This window comes from Polypterus senegalus, chromosome 7 (genome assembly GCF_016835505.1).
Source record: "Polypterus senegalus isolate Bchr_013 chromosome 7, ASM1683550v1, whole genome shotgun sequence".
NCBI classification, from domain to species: Eukaryota; Metazoa; Chordata; class Cladistia; order Polypteriformes; family Polypteridae; genus Polypterus; species Polypterus senegalus.
This window is the reverse complement of record NC_053160.1, coordinates 62,443,931-62,459,752: the sequence shown is the minus strand read 5'-3', so window position 1 is coordinate 62,459,752 and position 15,822 is coordinate 62,443,931. Positions and strand designations below refer to the sequence as shown.

The 15,822-nt window shown below is 36.8% G+C and overlaps 1 protein-coding gene across 8 annotated transcripts in view; it reads right to left on the bottom strand.

The window, feature by feature from the left end:
• The window catches only part of pde4d (phosphodiesterase 4D, cAMP-specific), a 1,397,741-nt gene that overhangs the window by 207,885 nt on the left and 1,174,034 nt on the right, over positions 1-15,822 (bottom strand). For all 8 annotated transcript variants that reach the window (XM_039758727.1, XM_039758724.1, XM_039758725.1 and 5 more), the window contains one exon: positions 1,681-1,872. In XM_039758727.1, coding sequence (XP_039614661.1) covers positions 1,681-1,872 — 192 coding nt within the window. The remainder of the gene's footprint in view (positions 1-1,680; positions 1,873-15,822) is intronic.

Sequence of the window (15,822 nt, the reverse complement as noted above, 5' to 3'; positions counted from 1 at the left end):
CTGACTTCACAGGTAATGCAACCAGAGATAAATGTCACTACCAAGGTAGTAAACCTCTTGACAAGATCGACATTCTCTCCGCAGACAGAAACTGTTGATGGCCGTGTCCAAGAGTTTATTAAAGGCCTGGTTCTTGTTTTTTATTCAAGTCATTTGCAAGCCCAGATGCTCAGATTCCTTATTCAGTTTCTCGAGAGCCCCGATCAGAGCCTCCATTGATTCTGTGAAGAACACAGCATCTTCGGCAAAGTCAAGAGCAGTGAATATTTTCTTCACAAACAGATACCGCACACTGCATGCTCCCCAACCTAACTTGACTTCAATTCTCTAATGTTTACTGTGTAGTCAGTCTGCTTTGCAGAATCTGTGATATGAGAAGGTCACAGGAGAATACTAATTATATAATGTTGTCAAACTAAGTTAGATGACAGGGATCTAATAATATAGTCTGTTGCCAAAATGATGTACTTCTGCTACATTTGTGTAGTGTGCATATGTTGTCATTAACCTCCAGAAAATTTTAAAACTCCATAGATGTAGTTTTACAGGAAGTTTTGTAATGACATATTAAAGTGTTTGCTTCTGCTCATTCTGTTTGCATCTTGCTGGGACTTCTTAGCTTTACTTAGATTTCTCCAATGATCCCATTGCAAATGACTGAATGTCAATAACAGAGTTGATCACTCTTACCTTCTGGGAAACACTACAAGACCATTCACACTTGCAAGAGTAGATTCAAAGACAGTTTCTATGCACAGGTGGTAAGGATACTTAATTTATTGTATGCTCTTTCTTTCTTTCTTTCTTTCTTTCACTTGTTTTTTTGTTGGCACTATTATTATTGTCACTATTCTGAACAGTCAAGTGAGAATTTAATTATAGTACGTGCACACAACAATAAACTTGAACATGAAAATAACTTGCATCACTTCAGTTAAACTGAGGAGAAAGATTGTTGTACCTGAGAATGATTTCTTCCATCCAGGCTGAAACAAAGCTATATAGAGTCACAAACCAGGCATGTAATACAACTCTGGGACACAAGGGGGTGCTGCCATTAACTGTCTAATATGACATGCCCAGAGGAGGCCCCACCCCTTCCATTCTGGAAGGAGGCATCATTCTGGACCCCAAGCCCATGCCAGGACAGAGCACCCAATCTGACCCGTTCTAAAGCTAAGTCATTATGCCAAGAACAACTTAATGAGCCATATGTAAGAGACCGTTGAAAGGCAAGTCTTTTTTTATATGACATTGAGCACTAGTTTATTTGAATTATGAGATTAAACACGGTGGCCTGGTTGGCTCCTCATCTATGCCCTAGGACATTTCTAATTTACTCAGGAGATTACAACATATAGAAATAAAGAGATGATGTTCTTGTGATATCTCTGACCACACAGAAGAATGCACAGGTGGAAAGGGGTATTACAATTCTAAATTAATCCATCTATTGCAAAATAAACCAGGAAAAACAAAGTACACAAAATGTACAAAGAGAAGTGACACAAAAACCCCTACAACTAGTCTGCCTACATACACAATTGTAGAACAGCTGTCTACCTGGACAGCTGGTTTACCCATAAAAATCTATTAATTACAGTAGCGCAGAATAACACTGCTGTGCTTAAGTAATGACTTCACTAAAATAGCCGGCAACAATCATTGAGCAGTACTTACATGTCACTAGCAATGGAGGAGTTTCTGGACATGGATTTCGGTGAGAGCTCATAGTCGCTGTCTGAGCGGTACAGGAAGGACTCCCGTCGTTGACTGTGAACAAAGTTGGCCTGGAGGATGAGTCCTGAACCAGGACTCGTCATCGGGTCCAAGGGACTTCGTCCTGAAGATGTGCCATTGTCCACATCGAAACTGTTAGGATAAAGAAACACATGCACACAACAAATTACAACAGATGAAATTGTGATCTTAAGGTTAAAGACAATATTAAGGGCAGAAAAAAGTGAAGTCTATAATTATAGAAGCATATCCTAGAAAAATATATATATATATATAAACACATGTCAGTGGTTGAGCACAATAAAGTTATGCCAATATAAAGTCTTGTTGGAGAAATAAACTACTGAGGGTTCCATGGTTGGTAAGAACAGACAGTGTCACAGTTTTGATGACCTTGGTCAAATGCCTACCCTTGTGGGCAATCTACAATTTTATAAAAAGAAACTGAAATCCGAAGCTGTTTAAACTCAAATAGAATTACAAGATCTGGTGTTAATGTACAATTGTAAACATGATCACTAACACCAGCATTCTCCTCTCCAGCCAAGATAATTATTTTGCTAGTTTAATCGATTAAATAGTTGATAAAATTGATGTTGCATTTACAGAATTCTTCCAGTTTGGATAGATGATGCCACATGCAAAAAATATTACAATAATGTTGACATGGTTCAAAGAAGACAAAGTAGTGCTATTTCTGCATAGTTAAATTTCAAGAATTGTAAATCGTATTACTTCTGTGGCAAAGGTGCCTTAGAATGCTAAATGATAAGGAGTATGTTAAGTAAAACAGCTAAGTTTTACTCTGATTGGTTGACAGATTTGCCATCTATTATTACACTTAGACTATGCATCATTTTTTATTTATGTGTTACAAATCTCAAAAAAACCTGTAAGAATAATACATAAATAGTAAAAAGACTGTTCATGTTTACTCTAATTTACAATGGTGCTTTAAAATCCATGCTCAGTTTAAACATGGAAGTTTCCACATTGCTGCTTTGTACCAGACAGCAAAAAAACTGACTTCTTATCAGTGTAAACCTTTGTTTCCTTTTTCTACCCTGAATGCAGTGTCAGCCTACTGCAAAATTCCATCATACAAACAAACATCTAATAAAATAAAGGCAACACCAATGTAAACAGCCTTATTAGAGTGTCTTGATGCATGCTCCATAATCCAGGTAAGGAAATTCTAGAAAGTTGATTCTGTTCATCTGGACATAGTCATCCAAGTGACTTCCTCAGTCTCAGTTGACTGCAGGTTTCTCCAACCTTATAAACAGTACCTTGGCCTAATGATTGAACTAGCACCATGTGATCAATGATATGCAAATTGTCCATTGATCAATGGTCAAGAGTATCATTCACAGAGAGTTGTGGAATGGCTGCAATCACCGCATTGTAAGATGGTGAAAGATGTACCCTTATTCTTTCTAATCAAGTCTGTATGGTTTACCGAAAATACATAAACAGGATGCACCGTTAAGACTCATTATCTGCATGATCAATTCGGTTACATATGACATCTCAAAGTTCCTAGCTGCTGTCCTCGACCCGTTGGTAGGCAGCTCAAAACACCATATTCAGAACACTTTGGATTTTGTGGAGAAGGTGAGAGATGTCATTATGGAGGTCTCGTATGATGTTACATCTCTATTCATTTGCGTTCCAGTTACGGAAGCAGTGGAGGTGGTCGGTAAGAGATTACAGGATGACCCCACACTCAGAAAAAGGACCACTCTCAGCACCAACCAAGTGTGTCTGCTCTTGCAGCTGTGTCTTCAATCCACATATTTCATAAACAAAGGCCAGTACTACAGGCAGAAACCTGGGTGCACCATGGGTTCATCTGTTTCACCTATTGTGGCCAATCTGTATATGGAAGAAGTGGAAAAGAGGGCGCTATTATCCTATCCTGGAACACCACCGAGCCATTGGTTCAGGTATGTGGACAACACCTGGGTGAAAATCAAATCTTAGGAGGTACCACAATTCACTGATCACATTAACTCAGTGGAAAAACACATCCAGTTCACAAGGGAGGACATGAAATGTGACAGGCTAGCTTTCTTAGATTGTGAAATTTCTATTAGCAATGGGGGACATTTGAAAGTTAAAATGCACCGTAAACCAAAGCATACGGATCAGTATTTAAGGTTTGACTCTCACCATCCGCTAGAGTACAAACTAGGTGTCATCAGGACTCTACAATACAGAGCAAACACCATAACCACAGACACAGCGGCCAGGGAAGCAGAAGAACATTATATCAAAATGGCCCTGAGTAAATGTGGTTATCCCAGATGGACTTTGTCAAAGTAGGGAACACACCAAAAGAATGCTCTAAGCCAGCGTTTCTCAACCTTTAAATATTTGCGACCCGAGTTTTCATAACAGTTTTAATCTAACCCCCTAACGTTTTTTTGAAAGTAGCCCACTAATACCAATTTGTTCTTTTTTAATTAATGATATATCATAGATGCATATTTTATTATACCTACTTAACTTTTATCGACATTTATCTATCTCTATATTTATTTTCCTAGTATCAGAATGTAGTTTAAGTTAATTTGTTTTGGTTTCAATTAATGTATTTTTCATATCTTCAATTCTTGTTTTCTTTTTTTCACATCTTCACGCCCCCTTTTTTGTTACTTCGCGCCCCCCCAGGGGGGCCCGCCCACAGGTTGAGAACCACTGCTCTAAGCAATCCAGGAGAAAGAAAGGACAACTGCTGCCTAAGCAAATATCTTTGGTGATCCCTTATGTGTCAGGAATATTGGAACATCTGAGACGCATTTTTCAAAACACCAAGTCTCGGTGGTTTTCAAACCCCAAAACATGATACGGCAAAAATTGGTTCACCCCAAGGATCAGGTGCCCCGGCACAGACAGAGTAATATACTTTACACAGTTAAGTGCCAAGAGGATTGCCGTGAACCATACATCGGGGAAACCAAACAACCACTGGCGAAGCGGATGGCACAACACAGAAGAGCTACCTTGTCAGGCCAGGACTCCGCAGTCTATTTACAGCTACAGGACAGTGGTCCCTCTTTCAGTCATGAAGATGTGCACATCCTGGACAAGAAGGAATGCTGGTTTGAGCAAGGAGTCAAGGAGGCCATTTATGTGAAAAAGGAATGACCATCTCTGAACCAAGGAGGTGGTCTAAGGGTACATCTTTCACCATCTTACAATGCGGTGATTGCAGCCATTCCCCAACTCTCTGTGAATGGCACTCATGGCCATTGATCAATAGACAATTTGCATATCATTGATCACATGGCCCATTGTTAGTCAAAGGTGCTAGTTCGATCATTAGGCCAAGGTACTGTTTATAAGGTTGGAAAAACCTGCAGTCAACTGAGACTGAGGAAGTCACTTGAATGAGTGATGAAACATATTGGAAAAAACCTATGTCCAGATGAACAGAATCAACTTTCTATAAAAGCCTTATTAGAGCCACCACACATCCACAAAACGCCTTGACTTGGATTCCACAAGTGTCTCAAACTGTATTACAGGGTGATAGTATTATTCTTCTACAGGAAATTCCATTGTTTGTTATTTTGGTGATGGTAGTGGAAAATCATATCTCAGATGTGCACCAAAACCTTTCAGAAGTGCTCAGCTGGGTTGATATCTAACAACTACAGTGTTAATAGCATATGGTTTATAATGTTATTTAAAGGTCTCACCCGCCATCATTACACTTCCTCACAGAAACAGACAGGTTACAAACACAGAGTCACTGAGTCAGGAGTGAATGTTTATCCATTTTAACTAAACAGAATTTCACCTGATCAGCTGATCTAGCATAGTCTTCACGTCTACACTACATTTAGGAGGATGCAATGTTATACTGTAGCAGCAGACTGTCTCTTTAAGCCTTGCTTCTCCCTCACCTCAAATTAAACAGAAAATGTCATGCTCCTTAAGCTATTCATTGACTTCTCTGGCATCAGAACATAAATGCTTCACTTCAACTCAGAATTCAGATTTGCTTTGTATGTATTTTATATTTACCATGCCTTTTAAGGAAATTAGAGAGATTAATCTGTGCACAGAGAATCCACTATACACCATAAGAATGTTGTTGTTGTGAGTGGCAGAGATTTCAAAGGATTTTAATTAGGAAGTTACTGAGAGGATTGTTAGGCACATTTACTACAGTTACTATGCAGTTTTTGCTATTAATCTTTCTTTATGTTTTTAGAATAAACCACAATAAAAGCAATGAAATAAAATACTAGTCAAAACTAAGATGTCTTGTCTCTAATTGACAATTTTGTTTTTTTCTTTGTGTTCAAGCGTTAGACTCTCACAAAGTGTTTCCTGTGATTTGTCAAAGTACAGATGTTTCATGCTGCATAAACATATGCGTCCATAGCCACAAAAAAAGAGAAAGATAAAAAAATCAAAAAACAAGAAATACAATTAACAACATAACCAAAGTGAAAGGAAATGTTGAAAATCAAATACTACTATATTTCTAAAAATAATATATCCAGGATAATGCTCTTAAATAAGAAGATAATATAATTTTTTAAAAAATGCTACATTTCAGCAAAAACAAAATACAGTAATTCACAACGCATTCCTGACAACTCTAGTATGTTAAACGACCATTCAGACCTGCATACTTGTCTGCTACTAATATACTTATCCATTGCTGAGAACAAAATGAAGGATGGCACTTCTAAACAGATGGCCTTTTCTCAGTAGAATCAACTGCTTTTGAACTGCATGTGCTTTTTGCACCCATTAAATCTGCAAACTTGCATTTAATAGTGGAAAAGAGAGTTTACACAGTACATGTCAACTTGACCACAGCATGCCTTTGTGTTCTTTCTTGTGAAACTTTCTGCTCCTATGTTAAACTGACATTTGCACTAAAGATGACCCAGAATTATTGGTATGTTTTGGTTTTTTTTTGCATTTCATAGTATGTTTATCCTTTGTATCAAAAGATGGCCTTAACTATCAAATAGTTTGCAGTTTTGTGCACATTTGTCCCTAAATGGTGATGCCATTCTCTGTTGATTTCTAGCCAACATCTTGTTTCCTTGTGTAACATTAATAAGTTCAGCAGACTTCATTTCTGAACACAGAAGAAGCCTCCTTTATAGGCCAAACATTTTAAAAGTCAACAGGGCTTAGAGGTAAAAGGTCACATTTACCATCAGATCAGTCTGCTATAGTGTCCCCTTGGCTTTGTGTGGCCTGGCCAGCTGCAGAAGTGGCTCTAGAGCTTGGGCTTAAGTTTGCAAGCTCAAGTTTGATGTCTGCGCCGGCAGCAGTTATACTAAAGCTACAGTCAGGAGATGCTAGGCAGCAAATGCTCAGTGACAGGAATAAAGAGAGACCAGAATGAGGTAGAAATAGAAAGAAAGAGAGAGAGATGAGGATAAAGAGTGTTTTGTTGTACTTGGCAGAAGGGGAAATAAGGAAATGGGATTAAATCACAGTCGGACAGAAGCTTGTTTCGTTTTATTGTGTTCTTTCATATGCTGTGCTTTCTGTCACCCTCTATGTGTTTGTTTAAAACAGACAAATAAGTATTGTATTAGTTGAATTTCAAAATTATGAAAAAATATATACAGTATTTTGCTTCTTTTCCAAGCACAAACTTTTCCAAGTTTTTATTTCAGGATCGCAGGAAGCTAAAGTCAGCCTTAATTGTATTTGATGTGGGAACCAAACCTGAACAGGCTATCAGACGATCATGGAGCACATATGCCTTCTCATTTTGATAATTTGGGACAATTTAGAGCAGCTACTTATCTAAATATGGGCATTTTTGGGAAGTGAGATTAAATCAAAGTAAACATGTGGAGAATGTAGAAACTATATACTACTGAATGGGCTTGAATTTAGTGAACTAATACCAACATCATTATTTGCTACCAATAAAAAATGCATCAACTTGCAGTGGATTCAGAAGATATTCAGACCCCTATTAAATTTGTGTTTTTGCTATGTTTTAGCATTACGTTTAAATAATTTAAATTCAATTTTTCCCTACATAAAGCAACACTCAATACTACGGAATGACAAAAACTGAAAATAGGATTTTACAAATATTTGCAAATTTATTAAAAATAAAACATTGAAACATCAAATTGATACAAGCATTCAGATCCTTTGCTCAGAGGATTGAAATTCGCCTCAGGTGCCTCCCAGCCTGTAGGTCATTGTTGAGATGTTTCTACAGCTTGTTTAGAGTTTACCTGTGCTAAATTTAATCGATTTGACATATTTAGAAAAGCCACATCCTGGGAACCTGCATAGATTTTGCATGTTATTCTGTGCCTGCATGGCTTTCCTCCAGATGCTCTGGTTTTCTCCTACAGTCCAAAGACATGCAGGTTAGGTGGATTACAAATGCCAAAGTGGCCCAAGTGTGTGGTGTGTGTGTGTGTGTGTGTGTGTGTTTGCCCTATGATGGTTTGACGCCCTGTCCAGAGCTTGTTCCTGCCTTGTGCTTGCTAGGATAGGATCTAGGTCTCCTGTGACCCTATTCAAGATAAAGTGGGTTTAGAAAATTATTTGATGGATAGATAGGAAATTATTTCCTGGAAATACATACATTCCTGGAAGTACATACAATTGTATAACATTTATGAGGTCTCACAGTTCATAATGAATATCAGAGCAAAAACCAAGCCATGAGGTTGAAGGAATTGCCTGCAGAGCTTAGAGAGAGGATTGTGTCAAGGCATAAATATGGGGTTTTGAAAGGTCCCCAAAGTGTAATTCTTAAAGGGAAGAAGTTTGGAACAACCACAACTGTTCCTAGATCTGGCCATCTGGCCAAACTGTCAATCAAGGGAGAAGAGCCATAGTAAGAGAGGTGATTAAGAACCTAATGGTCACTCTGGGTGATCTTCAGAGAACCTGTGTGGCAATGGGATAAACTACTAGTACAAAGCCTGTAAACAATGAGGAATGATTTGAGAACATTTGTTACACAGAATGCCCAGTGGGGGCAGGGCCGTCTTCTGGCCCTGGAACCTTTGCAGATTTTAATTAACCTGTTTTCGAGACCATCTGACCAAATCGTTGTGTTCATCTTTAGAGATTTAAAATACAATATCATACATAAGGACTCTACCTTTCTACTAATTAAATATCTATGTTATGTAAGCCTGTATTGATTTATTTTGTTGTCACTTATTCATTATTTTTCTCACCTTATGTAATTTGTTTCTTTTCTTGTACATATTTCTTTGACATTTTGTAAAGCACCTTGAGCTACATTCTGTGTATGAAAATGTCCTATAGAAATGAATGTTGTTGCAAAAAGATACCGAAAGAACTATCAGCCTATAGGAAACCATATTTTCTGGTCTGACAAAGCCAAAATTACATCACCTCTAAAGAAAACCAGCATAGCTCATCACCTGTGCAATAGCATTCCAATGGTGAGGCATGGTAGTTACATCATCATGCTGTTGGCTTGTTTTTCAGTGACAGGAACAGGAAGACCAGATAGAGTTGAGGGAAAGCTAATTGGAGCAAAGTACAGAGATATCCTTAATGAAAACCTCATCTAGAGCGTTCAGGACATCAGACTGGGCAAAAGGTTCATCTAGCAGCACGACAATGACCCGAAGTATAAGAAGAACAACACATGAGTGGCTTATGGACATACATTAAACTGCCATTTGCACAAAGATAATCCAGAGTTACTGGTATATTTTTTTAGTATCTCATTGTATGTTTTCCCTTTGTATCAAAGGACCGTCATCGCTGTCAAATAGTTTGCAGTTTTGTGCACAATTATCCCTATACATAAGGTCAGATCACCTGTATATTGATGTTGTTCCTTCTTGATTTCTTGCCAGGATCTCCTATTTTAGTGTAAAATTAATAACTTCACCAGTCTTCACTGCTGAAGACATACAAATCTACATTGTAGACCCAACATTTTAAACCCTGACAAGTCTTAGAGGTACAAGGACTAGGAAAGATTGGAGCAGTCTACTCTAGTGTCTCTGTTGTTTCGTGTGGCCTGCCCAACTGCACAAGTGACTCTAGGATTTGGGCTTGCAGTCATACTAACAATGCAGTCAGGAGATGAGCAGCAGCCAATTTCCCGTGACTGGAATGAAGAAAGACAAAAGTAATGGAGCTTTGGTCTCTCTCGAAGGCAATACCTGGACTTCAAATCAATCAAACCTCTCTAGAGTGATCTGCAAATAGCCGACCACCAATAAATAAAATGTATTATTATTATCATTATACAACCTGATAGAAGTTGAGAGGATCTCCAGAGAAGAAAGTTAGAAAATGACCAAATCCAGGCATGCGAAGCTTGTCACATCTTACCCCACATGACTTCAGGCCATAACAGCTGCCAAAGACGCTTCAACTTAAGTATTAAGTAAAGATTTTAAATACTTGTGTTAATGTGATATTTTTGTCTTTTATTTTTATTAAATTTGCAAATATTTCTAAAATCCTGTTTTAACACTGTCATTCTGGGATATTGGATGTTGCTTGATGTGGATAAAAAAGTAATTTAAATGATTTTAGCACAAGACTGCAACATTGTAAAATGTGAAAAAAGTGAAGGAGTATGAATACTTTCTGGATCCACTATATCTAGAGCAATATTATTAAATGTAAATGTCTGCAACAAGCAGTAAATACACAGCAGAAATTCAATATATTGCTAAATGTAATTTTGTTCACAAGAATCTTAACATTGTGTTACTTGTAAATGATATTACCATGAACCAAGATAAAGATACTGATTTGAATGATTAACCAGTTATCTAGAATGCTGCCCAGGGCTTTCACAAACAAGTTACAATAGATGTACTCTCCAATTTTTAGTTACACACGTGCTTGGATGCCAGCTTGATTTTGGGAATAGAGGTTATTCCTCTTTTTATTTTTATTTTATTTTATTGTAGAATCAACTCTTGGCAGCGACCATGCGGTGCATGTGTACAGGCGCCGTTCTCATCCCTACCACCTTCGCCGTCATTTCCCCTACCTCTTCATATCTTAAATCATTCTTGAGGCAGACTGAAGACTTAAGTGCCAGCTTAAGTTTAAAATTAAGGAAAGCGTACTAAGTAATTGAAACACAAACACTGACATAATCAGTCTTAATGTGAAATGATGCTGACGAAAGAAGAGAAGAAGTGGGCTGCTAGTTTGGAAAAAAGAAGACCTGCTCAGGAAGCAGCAAGTACATCTGAGCAAATGAATGCTAAATGTACAGAGAAAGAGTATGAAAACTATGAATGCTCAAGTCTAGTGTACTCACTTCACGTTATAATGCAGTGCACCATCACTGGTATTATATATTACATTTTGTTTTGTTTTTTTTGACCACACTTCAAAATGAGTATATTAGGTCACTTGGCTTCTCTTCACTGCCCTGTTTGACATAAGTGGACATCCCTTTATCTGTGTACATCCTGAGATGAACTGGTGTCCATCCCTGGATTTATTCCAGACATGCTGGGTTAAGCTCTGTCTTATCTTAATCATAAAGTGGTAAGGAAATTAAAGAAAAGGGATGGGTTATTGTTAGAGTAAATCATAAATGTCAGGATAAAACATCTACATACACATTTTAGGAGCTTCTTCATTAATCTTAATTGTTAAAGTCAAACAGACTTGAAAATAGACATGAAAAGAAAGATAACATACATTCAAACCAGAATTACATTAGGAAGTGAGTGGTATAGGAAATATGATCCAAATACTTTAGAATAACCCTTGCTTAATATCCTGCTGACATATCTCTCTCACATATCCACTTAAAACTCAATCATTACGACACTGCATCTATGTCTTTATAACATTAGACATCATGTTATGACTTATAAATAAGTAGTATAAACTTTCTCATGACGGGACAATTCACATTGCCTTCCTGTACATATGGATTATTGGAAATACATCAGTACATCATGAAACTAGTTGTGACTCACCGAGGAGGTTCAACAGCATGAAGCAAACTATTGTAAAAGGATATTTTAAAGAACTTTTAATTTTAATTAAATTTATTTTTTGTAATTTGAGTTTATAGCATTAATTTGATCACTTTATATCTGCCCCATTATGCGCTAGTGTGAGTGTGTATGCATGTATACCTTGTCTTGGGCTGGTTCTTCATCCAGGACTGTTTCCTGACTTATGCCTGACACTGCTAAAATGCGCAGTGCTGGATCAATTGACTTTGAAATTGTGCTGGATCAACTGACTTTAAAAATATATAGATATTATCTTTATATTGTGGCATTTGTCAGATAGACAATACTATTACTATTACTACTACTAATAATAATAATTTATTTCAGACTAGCTAAAGTGCCTGGCTTTTTTAAGGTATATCTGTATAATGGATTAAGTTAAAAATGCAAATATGTATGAGTCTTTAAAATGCTGACCCGTTCGTCATTGCTGGCATCAGTCATCTACACTACCTCTCTGATGACTATGAATTACTCTGCTCTCATGAGTTAAGATTTTGTTCTTTTTTTTATGATTTCACCGAAAGTAAGCTAAACCTTAACAATATGCCAAATTCATCACCATCAGCTGAAGCATTTTGCCGTGATCGAGTGGTTTTGGTGTTGTGTGTCTCTCTAAACCCTATTACAACCCCACTTCTCGATGTAACAATTGAAAGACCTTAAAGTCTAGATTCTAAGTTATATCATCAACAGTAGTATACTTAAAAATGTTTGAAATTTGACTCAGCCATTTTGTATTTTGGGGTGATGTGTTTTTTGCCCCCAAAATTACACCCTACCCTTTTAAATTTTTGAAGCAGCATATAGTACATATTTATATGCTCATGCAACATTTTGTGAAAATTGGTTTAGCTGCTTTTGCGTGATTGGTGAGCATACAAATGCATAAACAAATACACAAAACAAATATACAAGATGCAATCTGAGCACTGGAATAGGGTTCTTAGTTTGCAAAATGAATAAAAAACATTAAATAAAGCCAAAAGGTTTAAAAGAAAGATTGTACTGAGATTATTTATATACATATTGTTCCATCCACCATCTGATGAATTTGAATAGACTATTTGGGTATTCAATGTCATCCGTCTACCTATCCAACTACTGTATTCAAATTCTTATTAATCTTGCTGTATCAAATTTTAACATTTACTGTGTCAAAAGCCCAATATTTTGGCATCAAATGCAAGGCAGAAAACAACTCTGGATGGAGTGCCAGTCCATTCTAGTTCATACTTAAACTAATTTCTTCACACTCACTCACATCAGATGAGTTTACAGTGCCTAGCAGCCTAACCTGCATGTGTGTGACATGTGGGAGAAAATGTCAAAACCTGAAATGGGGCCTGCAAACTATTACATTTGAAGAAAGCAATGAAATTAGTGGAGTATAACACATAGTGTTCGAATCGGGCTACAAATTCAACGTTTGTGAAAGCCATACTTTCTCTGCAAAGAATTATTTGTTTTGTTAAGTCCTTGAAATGACTTTGTTATCATGGCACTGATTTGTGGTTAAAATAGACCTTTTCGGCCCGCCACAAGGCACGGGCTGCTCGATTTCTTTCAACCCGTGCTGCATTTGCGGCTGCTCGAGCTTCTTCAGTCGCTTGTGCACGGCTGGCACGATGTCTGTCAGCGTTAGTAGCATTCTGTTGCGCAAGTTCTTCATCCGTCCTTTGCGTCAGATCTGTACGATTTCTTTCAGCGTTAGTAGCATTTGTAGCCGTACGCTGCACATCCGTTTGTTGTGCTCGTTGTGTACGTGTGATCGCATTAGCAAGTCTACGTTCCGCGTCAATCATGCGACTTCATCATGCATGAATTCACGCATTCTTTCCGCGGCTGCTGCTCTTGTGGCTGCTCAATGTATTGTTGCGAACACCATACATACGGAGAGTATCAAATTATATATAAGGATACCGTAGCACCTTATATGAAGGGCATAATCATAATGCATCCATTTTTAAGGGATTCCTTTTTATGTTGTGCATATACAAGGAGGTAAAGCAATTTCCTAACCTTTCCACAAGAGTGAACCTTGCATTTTGTAACACAGCCCTTTAGACATTTTATCATGGTACCAGTTAAATGATGCCTCATACTTTTCTTTTGAACATTTTCTTATATAAATCTTCATTATTTATTTATTTTACATTTTGATTTTTACTACTTATGCTTTTTATGTCCATTTAAATGTTGGATATCAAAACTGTGTGTCCTTCTTTTAGGGACTTTATGCTTACCTACATCACAAAACTGGAATAATCAATGATCAACACATTTGTAGGCTTATAAATTTGTAGACTATTAATAATTATTTTGGAGGCATGAATTAATACTGTTTTTGAGAAAACTGATCATCTTTGCTGTTTAAAAAGTTTCAGATGTTCAAAATTCATTGTAAACGATATGATGGTATCTTTAGTGATCCCTCATGAGACAGATTTAGAATGCATATGCACAAAATTTGCTAAATAAAAGTGGGGGGATAGATTAAGAAACGGTGTGAGTATTTAATTTGGCATTACAGAGGTGATGCATAAATCTTTTTCTTACTGGCTATGTGCTAAACATAAAATATTGCAAAATATACTTTTTTTATTTGTTTCTGACTCAGCTCATAAAAATTATTTTTTTTAACAAGTTCGTAATTACAGTAAACTGGAAATATGCAAGACACATTGAAGAACATTCTGGACAGCACTCAGACAGATGTCACAGGTAAATTAATGGGAGAAATTATTAAGGAAAAGATTGAGCAATGTATGGCAAGATCAGGAGTTTTATTGAACAGTTAACTTGTTACCACTATGCTAGAATTCCACGAGGAAGTAACAAAAATATATGATCAAAGTGGAACATATAATATTATTTATTTTGGGTTTCTGAAAGCATTTGAAAAGATGATATATGAGAGACTGGACAACAAACTAAAAGAAGTGGGAGTTCAGGGTATTGTGTGTAGATGGGTGGAATATTGTCTCAGACAAAGGAAGTGGACGGAGTGAGGAACCTTATCAGAAGTGGCTAATGTTAAGAGTGGTGTTCCACAGGGGTCAGTGCTAGGGACACTGTTATATTTAATATGCATACATGATTTAGATAGGAATATAAGGAAAAAGCTGGTTAAGTTTGCTGATGATACCAAGATAGGTGGATTGTCAGATAATCTAGAATCTGTTGAATCATTGCAGAGGGATTTGGACAGCATACAGGCTTAGAAAGATTTGTGGCAGATTAAATTTAACATATGTAAATGTAAAGTATTACATATAGGAAGTAAAAATGTTAGGTTTGAATACACAATGGAATGTCTTTCAGAAAATCAAAAGTACATCTTAAAAGAAGGATTTAGGAGTCATAGTGGACTCAACAATATAAACTTCCAGACAGTGTTCAGAAGACATTATGAAGGCTAACAGAATGTTAGTTATATAGCACCCTGCTGTACAAAGTACAAGTCCAAGGAGATTCAGCTTTATAATGCACTGGTGAGGCCTCATCTGGAGTACTGAGTACAGTTTTGGTCTCCAGGATACAAAAAGGACATAGCAGCCCTAGGGTAAATTTTAAAGTAGTTGGTTTTTTATTACCTACAGTTAATTGTCTACTACCATCATTAACCTTGTCACAGTACATCTGCATTATCAAAGTCATAACATGTCTTAATATATTTAATTTACTGATTTACTTGTATATTTTAATAAATATGTGTCTACATGAATACTTGTCTAGATAACTTTAATTACTTGGATTGGCTGCTAATTTTTTCCATTAACCACTATGGGTAACTAGCACAATGTCTGACTTGTATCTCAGAATGGATGAACAGTAACTTTCTCAAGTTAAATAAGGAGAAAACTGAAATCTTAGTGATTGGCAATAATGGATACAATGAGGCTATTAGAAATAAACTGGATACATTAGAATTAAAAGTCAAGACGGAGGTATAAAGCTTAGGGGTAATTGTTGACTGTAATCTGAATTTTAAATCGCATATTAATCAGATCACTAGGACAGCATTTTTTCACCTAAGAAACATAGCTAAAGTTATACCTCTTATATCCTTGAAAGATGC